This window comes from Pundamilia nyererei, unplaced genomic scaffold, assembly GCF_000239375.1.
Source record: "Pundamilia nyererei isolate P.nyererei 1_Seehausen unplaced genomic scaffold, PunNye1.0 scaffold00071, whole genome shotgun sequence".
Taxonomy (NCBI): Eukaryota; Metazoa; Chordata; class Actinopteri; order Cichliformes; family Cichlidae; genus Pundamilia; species Pundamilia nyererei.
In genome coordinates this window covers 876985-886628 of record NW_005187472.1, presented here as the reverse complement: position 1 = coordinate 886628, position 9644 = coordinate 876985, and the positions used below count along the sequence as shown (strand labels likewise).

At 36.6% G+C, this 9644-nt stretch overlaps 1 protein-coding gene across 6 annotated transcripts in view; it reads left to right on the top strand.

Moving 5' to 3' along the window:
• The first annotated feature begins 579 nt into the window (after positions 1 to 579).
• The window catches only part of pms1 (PMS1 homolog 1, mismatch repair system component), a 22903-nt gene continuing 13838 nt past the window's right edge, over positions 580 to 9644 (top strand). Inside the window, exons 1-5 of one of the 6 annotated variants that reach the window (XM_005736839.1) lie at positions 580 to 649; positions 1838 to 1981; positions 2293 to 2475; positions 2571 to 2673; positions 2937 to 3100. In XM_005736839.1, coding sequence (XP_005736896.1) covers positions 1850 to 1981; positions 2293 to 2475; positions 2571 to 2673; positions 2937 to 3100 — 582 coding nt within the window. In that variant the 5' untranslated portion in view covers positions 580 to 649; positions 1838 to 1849. Of the gene's footprint in view, positions 705 to 1834; positions 1982 to 2292; positions 2476 to 2570; positions 2674 to 2936; positions 3101 to 9644 lie in introns of all 6 variants that reach the window. The other 5 variants (XM_005736838.1, XM_005736842.2, XM_005736840.2 and 2 more) reach the window with 5 other exon arrangements.

Genomic DNA, 9644 nt, shown 5'->3' with positions numbered 1-9644 from the left:
AAAATAAAGAAATGTCCAAATGCCTGTTCTTATCCCTGCACACAGGATGTCACATCACATCAAGCAGGTAACATTAATTGAATTGAATTGAATTGAATTGAATTGAATTGAATTGAATTGAATTGAATATGGGGTGGCATGATGGTTAACACTGTTGCCTAACACCAAGAAGGTCTTTCTGTGGAGTTTGTATGTTAACCCCATGTCTAAATAGGTACCTCAACTTCCTCACACAGTCCAAAGACAACCACTTAGTGGGGTAAGGTTAACAAGTGATTATAAGTTGCCCATAAGTGGTTGTCTGTCTCTCTGTGTTAGCTGCCACAGGTGCAGAGGTGCAGAGAATAACATCAAGAGTGAAAGGGAACGTTTAGAAGATGGTAGTGAGACCTGCTATGAATTGTGGTTTGGAGATGGTGCGACAGACAAATTGACTGATTTTTAGATTTCTTGTAAATAAAATGAGAAATAAGAAAAACAATGCCCAAAACTGCCAGCTCTAACTCCGGGCAGACTGCTCTTTAGACTCCGCCTACGCCTGACTTATAGCCAATCAATATGCAGCGAAGGGGGCGGGAAAATAGTAACTTCCGCCTGTGGTTCTCCGTGTCTGTTGTTATGAACGATTGAAGCAGAGAAGCTGTTTTATGTTAGAATTATTTAGCCGCTTTATTGAGCTAATTATGGCTTTGTAACATCTGTACGTAAGTTTGAACTAAAATTTAAATTTAAATCTGAGCTAGCAAGTCTGAGCAGCTTAAAGGAGGTGTGGAGAGCAGTTAGCTAGTCTTAAAGTACAGTTTCATTTTGTGTTTAAAGAAATGTGGATAAATTGTGCCTTAAATGAAGTGAATATATCTTAGTGCCGTTGCTTTTTTGACTGCCTTTACTGGTAAATTACTGTTAGCTGTGATCACTAATTCATCGATATAAAAGGACGTTTTCATGTATCAAGGAGCAGCCAATTTTACAAACCGTAAATACTATTTCTTTAATCAGCAGCAGTAAACGAGTATTTCTGGCAGAAGCGCCTGAAAAGTTAAGGATTCCGTCTACAGTCATCAAGGCAGTGTTGTTAATTAATGTAGATAAAATGTCCCCTTGAAATATCTGCTCTTATTTCCATGTATAGATTTTAACTGCAGGAGGGTCCACTGAAGCTGGTTCAGCGTTTCTTTGGGTTTCATGTAGAGAAGTTAAGAGACTGAACTCATAAACACTTACATGGGATGGCCCGCTGTGTTTGAGCAGGCAGCTAAAATAAAGACTGGAGGTGTAAGAAGTTAGGGAGTAACCTGCAGGTTTCTGGGTTGAGATTTTTGTACAGGATTCCTGATTTTTAAAAATCACATAAATACAATAAATCTAATTAGTGACTTCAATAAACTAAAAAAGTTTGAATCATGCATGCCCCTAATACACAGTGAGTGTTGACAAACTGAAGAATATTCTTGTACTGTACACCGAAAGAAAGGGAAATACTTGGACACGTTTTTCTTTATATGTTTGTGTACAATTTTATGAACTTGTCCACCCCACTTCAGCGCAGATTGCATGTATCTGATGAGCTTAAAGCAGTCTGACACCACTGAAAATGTGGATAACCAAGATCATATAAATATTACATTCAATAAAATTGGTCAGAGGACACAAATCCTCTTTTTGGGGACATCCAGGATAATACTCTGCCGAATCAAATATGTGGTGTCACCCACTATTGCAAGGGATCAAAAGAAAGATCAGGAGCATGTTTATAAGGGCTATCCCTTGGCCAGCTATTCTCCTATTATTCTTGTGACTAGATGTGCCACTAAATCCAGATGTTTCACCTTAGCAGATAACTGTAGTCATGAAGCAGCTGCCCCCGGACACTGTGCGTCTGCTGTCCAGCTCCCAGGTCATTACGTCTGTGGTGAATGTTGTCAAAGAGCTGATCGAGAATTCCCTGGATGCTGGAGCTTCAAGCATTGATGTTAAACTGGTAAAGTACTTAATTACAGCTAATGTTACAGTGGAAAAAAATTAATTTATTTAAAAACCTTGATTCATGCAGAAGCAAATGCAGTAACCAGTCTGATTTCCTCCAGTTAATTACCCCTGTTAGTGTATTTTACTTGAATTTATAATCATATTTAATTAACATTAATGATGTAATGATTATGAATAATGATGCGAGTGAAAATAAATCATTAATATTAGAGCATTTTGACTGCTGCTGCAGTCACTCTTCAGATCGTAACAGCTTTGAGTTTGATTTCCCTTCATGTTGCACTACTTTTATTGACATTTTAGGAAAATTTTGGCCTGGACCGCGTAGAGGTTCGTGATAATGGGCAAGGAATCAAAACTGTAGATACTCCTGTGATGGCTGTGAGACATTTCACCTCAAAGATCTGTAGACATGAAGACCTGGAGCATCTGGAAACGTACGGCTTCAGAGGGGAGGCGCTGGGTTCCATTTGCGCCGTGGCTGAGGTGTTCTATTAAAACTCAAACACTCGTGCTGTGTAAATTACAGCCGCTGACACCTCAATGTGGCTAAACTGAAGTTTTGTGTCATTTCCCTTCAGGTGGCTGTTACCACAAAGACAGAGGAGGATGAAATCAGCACCCAGTACACAATGGACTTGACAGGGAAAATTGTTTCCCAGAAGCCGTCTCATTTAGGTCAAGGTACGGCACAGTTTAATAAAGACGAGTTTAATAAAGGTAAAAAAAATACAAGAACAAGTGAAAACAAATGTCAGTTTACATCAGTTTTTAAGCTTACTTTAGATATAATTTTTAGGCTATTTTTGGTGTGTTAATACCTTTAGTATTTTATTTATGTACATACTTTTAATTTTTGCAATTTTTTTGTCTGCCATATTATCAACTCTAATTGTTGCATGAAAATATAATTTTAGGTCACCTACTCTGTTCTGTTTCTTTTGCAGGGACGACAGTGAGTGTAATGAAACTTTTTAAGAACCTTCCAGTGAGACGTCAGTGTTTCTCTTCTACCAAGAAGTGCAAAGAGGAGCTGAAGAAGGTGCAGGATCTGCTGATGGCCTACGCCATTATCAAACCGGAGCTGAGACTCATGCTCGTTCACAATAAGGTCAGTAACTCGTCCACACAACTTAAGAAGAGAAATAAACATTACTTATATACAACCTTTAAAAACAAAGTGCTAGTACATACAGGCAAGGCAGAGCACACACCAGATATTAAAGTAATTTTTTTAAAAAGCCACAAAAAATGCAAATAAAAATACAATGAAAAAGAAAGATTGTTGAAAGAAAAAAAACAGCAACATAGATTTATATACCAAGACAAATTAAAACTGTTAAGTAAAGAAGCTTAATAAAAATAAATAAAAAATAACAGAATAAAATAGGTCTAAATAAGATAAGATAAGATAGGATAACTCTTTATTGTCATTGCACAGTCATACATAATACAATAGTACAATGAAATTGAAAAACTGTCCCACGTTGGCACAACACAACACAACACAAATAGAAGATTAAGTGTATGCTTATTGCACATTGTTATTATTGCACCTTATTATTATTATTACAATTAAATAGAAAAAAGAAAGATGTATTTAATGAATAAAAATCAAAATATAATGCAATAAAGAACTTAAGGTATTGTATTGTAGTAAGCTTGTCCAATAAGTGGTGCAGATGGTGGTAGAGGGTGGTATTTGACTCCTCCATCTGCTGATGGAGGAATCCAATTTGAAGCTTGATTCAAACAGCAAACTTATGAATTCTGAAGTAACGTGGATCCATTCCCATAGCTGGCAGTTCAAAACTAAGACCACAGAAATAGTAACATTGCACTTTTCCCTAAATAGTCACACCATATTACTCTTTACTGCTTTACTGGAGATTAATGTCACACGCAAGTTTGGCCAGGAAGTGATTAAGACGCTTATACAAGTAAAGATAGAGATATGAGTATCAGTCATATTCCACTGTGGTTACAAAAAAAACACAACACCTTTGTATACAAACACCCTGATTTAAAGCTTTAGCTTGATGCAACCACTAGGTGTCCGCCTTAGCCTTCAGATGACATTCCCTTTAGCTGAAAATCCCCTTCAGTTTTTTATATATTAATATGGCATGTATGTGTGATGGGACTATAGATGCAACTAGCTGCTGTATCTGCAACTCTTTCACTTTATTTGTGACCATGTATAGAGTGTGAGAGTGGTTGTGTGTGTGAGAGAGACCATGTTTACATATCTTAGTGGCGACCAAAAATTGGAAGTCTACTATGCTTGTGGGGACCAACAGCCCTTATGGGGACAAAATCCCCATAAGTCCCCATAAGTTTGAAGGCATTTTTGAGACTCAAAATGTGGTTTTAGTGTCAGGGTTAGAATTAGGTTACGGTTAGGTGTAGGCTAAGTGTTAGGATTAGGCATTCATTTTTTTGATGGTTAGGGTAAGTGGCTAGGGAAAGCATTATGTCAATTAGATGTCCCCACAAAGATATGAAAACACAGCATGTGTGTGTGTTCTCTGTGTTGTTGTTTACCTTTTTTATACACAGGTCTCTATTGATAAAGAGTTCTCTTTCTCAGTAAGACAGACTGATTAAATTAAGGATTTGAAAATAAATGTACTGTTTTGTAGCCATCTTGATAACACTGACATGTATCATGACTCTGAAAACCTCTTTAGGATTGCATACTGTTAGATTGTCAGTTAAGTTGTCTTCACTATTTTGATTAATGCCATTACTATCACTCCTCCTACTGTATCTGGGGGGTGCAAAGACAATGCAATGCATTAAGTAATGTGTTTTAGTTTTAATACACAAGTGTATTTTTTTTATTGAGTAGTATATTGGTCCATTTTGGGGATTAACAAAAATTAAAAAAAAAATTAATTAAATACTGGAAGAGAGAGCCAAGTAATAAAGCCATTAAACTCTTTTTTCCATCCAGATTTCCTTACAGCTGTAAGATGTTCGGGCATCTTTTGCCCTTTGTCCTTGTGGTTGTGTCCTCAGATGTGTAAACGGACAATTACAGGAAAATATCGAGGAGCTTGGCCGACCTGTTTGAAGACAGAAATTGTCTCTGGCCTCCTGCTGGTTTCTTGTCAGTGCTAATGCGAGTCGGTGAGCTGTGAAATTGTTAACGTGTGATGGAAAATCTTCATTTAGCTTCTACAGGCGCTCCAGAAACACTAAAGATTTTATCAAGGCAAGAAAGACGAACCGAAAAACTGCAAGACTAGTGAACATTTTCTACATTTAGGTTGATAAAAATTTCACTCATTAATAAATAAACTTAAAATAAAAACATGCAAAAGAATATATTTGTTTCCAGTAAGGTTCAAACAGCCGAGTTTAAACAGAAACAGCTCAAGCTTTGATTAATTGCTTTATTATTTTTTATGTTCAACCTTTTTGGTTCTAGTAATGTCAGAAAATCTTAACGTATCTCTTTTGAATGACTTATTTTGTACGATTTATTGTACCTTTTCTTAAAGAGGAAGAAAAGAGATTTTGATCCGTGTTGGCTTCAAGGTGCATAAATAAGTAAAATAGTCCAAAACCAAAAGATACAAAAGAAATGGTGACATAGAATAAATGAAACTAATAAAAACGTCACATCTGAGAAACTCGAACCTCAATCTTTTGTTCTGAAATGTTTGATTGAGAATCTTTAAACAGGATTAGATGATGTACAATAAAACCTGCAGACATTTTACAAATACTTGTGATGCAACAGTCTGTCAGATGGTGATCAAAATAGTATAATTAATGCAACTAATTGCTGAAACAAAACCTCTGTGAATGACAAACACACAACCCTTAAATTGTTAGACAACATGTCTAACAATTTAAGGGGAGCATGTTCTGCATATTTGAGGATCTCTTTTAGTGGTAAATGTCATTAAGTGAGAGAGCTCTAATATTTGTTTGATTGATTGATTTGTTTGGTAGCAAGATTACTTAAACATTTATGAAGAAATTTGCTTAAAATTTCGACCAGAAGTGGGGCTTTTGGAGTCAATCTGGATCTGAATTCAGGGATTTTTTGGAAGGTCTGTTTTACCTGTGCAGTTAATTGAATTTTAATTTCAGCTATATTTTTACCCTCCACCTTTTACTGAAAGAAGGTAATATAGATCAAAACATTATTGTGCTACATTCAGTTTTCCAATCATTTTCTCGCTTTAGCTTTTAGCACATCCGTTTCCTTTACTTTTCCCCTGATCACAAAATTCCAGATTCACTCCCTGCCACATTCCCACTAGCCTGCAGCAGATTTACTGCATTCATGTAGTGTTGAGTTTATTTAGTTGAATTACAATTAAAGCTCATGGAAGTCTAATAATAATATATTAATGCTTTTATTTATTTTTCAAAGTTTAATAAATCCACTGTTGTTTTCTGAGAATGATTGTGTTAAATAATCATAATATCGATTCTCATTTCATTCCTAGTACAAAGGCTCTGACGTTTTTGTATGCCTTTCCCTGCACTGTCTGTGTCTTGTCAGGGTTATTGTCTCACTCTTATCTACGGCTGTTTTGTTTTTGGGTTTTTTTGCATTAAGAAAAATTACTGTAATTGCCAGAGTTACCAAAATAATTGTGATTGATATTTACTTTAATCAGGCAGCAGCCCTGATTGCAAAATACTTTGCGTCATCACTTCACAAATGCATATAACATTTAATTTAAAAAAACCATGTGAAATGTCATCTTGATTTTCTCAAGAAAACTCACAAATTAATCCAGACCCAGGGACTGAATTCATGCCTGGTCTGGGGGCAATTTACAGCCTTGGAGCCACGGTGCCTCTGGATGCTGCTGCAAGAAAAATGTTACCAAGTGCATCCATGAACATTACAGCATGATGTAGCAGACATCATTGTTTGGGCTTGCAGGGAATGCTATAGTTCAAATTACTTTAAGAGCAAGCATCGATGCTCTGAGAGGCGTGAATCCCTAACATGTGTTGCCGTTTGTTTGGCTCTTTTAGCAAATGGTAGCAATTTGATTGTTGGATGAGTTTGACTAACACAAGCTTAACTGAACATAAATAACATGTGTACTTAAGTAATGCATCATCTTTCACAATGTCTAATGTCATTTAATTAACTGTGAAGAGATGGATCATAAATAAACACTGACCTAACAACAGTTATTAATTCTCATTAGTTATATTCAGGTTGCATGTTTTCCAGCGTGAAAAACTGAAAAGTAAAAAGAAGTCATTTTGTGGGATATTTGGTTTTAGACCAGAGACGTGTTTGGTCTTTTTTTATATAATTTAGAAGTGTACCATTTTAGATATTTAGTAATTTATTCCCCAAATTTGGAAAGGCCTGTGTAGCAGTAAAAAAAAAGGTGACCATTTTTAAATAAAGTAAGATAACATGGAGAAATAGAGTAAAATACTATTTCAACTATTTCAAAACATAAAATGTCCCAAAAGACAAGAAGATTTTTTTTAAGTAAAAATGTAAATAAAACATCAAAAAAGAAATAAAAACACAAGAAAATAAATCAGAATACATAGTTTAGTAAGTCTAGCAAAATAAAACATCTTAATTGAGAACTAAAGGGGACAATAAAATATGATTTAAAAAATATTAAAAAATGGCTTAAATAGGCAGCACGGTGGCACGGTGGTTAGCACTGTTGCCGCACAGCAAGAAGGTCCTGAGTTCAATTCCAACATCAGGCCGGGGTCTTTCTGTGTGGAGTTTGCATGTTCTCCCCGTGTTTGCGTGGGTTCCCTCCGGGTACTCCGGCTTCCTCCCACCGTCCAAAGACATGCAGCTTGTGGGGATATAGGTTAATTGGATAATCCAAATTGCCACTAGGTATGAATGTGAGTGCAAATGGTTGTCTGTCCCTGTGTGTTGGCCCTGCGACGGACTGGCGACCTGTCCAGGGTGTACCCTGCCTCTCGCCCTATGACAGCTGGGATAGGCTCCAGCGCCCCCCGCGACCCTGAAAAAGGATAAGCGGAAGCGAATGGATGGATGGATGGATGGATGGCTTAAATAGGTAAAAGTATGACAACATGGAACAAAACTCTTGGTTCTCATATGTAGAATCATGTAAGAGTTAGTATTTTTAATGTATGATGACAATATGTCGGAAAAATATGATCCAAAAAGCACTATATGCAGTTTTTGGACCAGGATGTTTTTCTTTTTTGGAGCTTTGCCTCTGTACACATTACATTGTATGAAGGGAAAATGGGGATTTAAGAAAAGTATTGGAACAGGTGAGGCCTATTCCCTCATTATTTCATGACAGTCCAAAAAGACCAAATATCTGAAAGTATTCTAAGTGCTTGCATTTGGTAGCTTTTTACTGAAACTGCCAATATGAGATCCAATGAGATGCTAGTGAATGAAGTCATCGATAGGCTGAAAAACCAAAATCCATCTATTAGAGAGAACAAAAGCTATAGAAGTGGCTTAAAAAGAACTAATACACCAGCCAGCCCAGCAACACCGAAAAGGCTGAAAGATTACAGAAGACAAGTGTGGTTGAGCACAGAATAATTTCTATGGTTAAGAAATACAATTTCACAACATCGTACGAAGTCAAGAAGGTTAGATGAGGAGGTGGATGTATCATTTGACACAAAGTCAAAGTCTACAATCAAGAGATGTTTTCATGGATGGAAATACAGAGGGTTCACAATAAAGTGCAAACCAGTGGTTACACTCAAGACAAGGAAATAAATAAAAAGTAAATTAAAAAGAAATATTGCATGTTCCTGTAGTAGTGGAGCAGAGTCCTGGAGAAAGTGCTGCTTTCTGTGAATAGAGTGGTCAGGAGTATCCGCAATGCAGAAGAGTTTGTTGTGTGATCTCCTGTTCACCACAACTCCAAATTTAAGCTATTTTTACTTGTTTCATTACATAGACATTTTCGTCTCTTACCCATCAGGCACCCCAACACAAATACAGCTGACTGTGGCTGCGATTTGGGTGATTATAATGCCTGAGTTAAGTTGCTGATCGCAGCTGCGGACTTGACCTCTGCTTCAGCTTCAGGCTGCAGCCAGTTTGTACACAGAAGTGTGTAGGTGGTGCAGGTCAGGGAAGGGAGCACACGACCACCATATAGCTTTCATAGAAATCAATTTGGAGTTCGTCAGGGGAGGGTACTGAACCCATTTTGTGCAATCAGCACTTAGTTGCCCCCTATCCTTTATCTCCAGCTCTGCCATTTGGCTTGTGTCATGTTTCATAGTTTCTTCAAGAACTGTTTACAGGAGTTATCCGTTTACAGGTGCCAACTTTAATTTAATATCTGAGACACGTCCTGCAACACAGTGTGTGCTTTTAGAAATCAACACCCAGGAGATAAATTCACTGGTAGACACATAGTGATGTTAATATATTTTGCACCTAAAATATTTTCTGAACTGTGGTGATGCTAAAAATACAGCATTGAGTTTTTTTCTTGATTACTTATTTGAAAAATTTACACATTTAGAAATTTATGTGGAGAAATCTTTTTAAATTTATTTATTTTTTTAAATTTTTGTCCAAGCTTTAATTACTACATTATGTTAAACGTTTTCACAGCATTAGGGGGTTTATACAGTGTGATTGTCAATGAAACTTGCTTTTTAGTACAGTGGACCTATTTTGCTTGTGT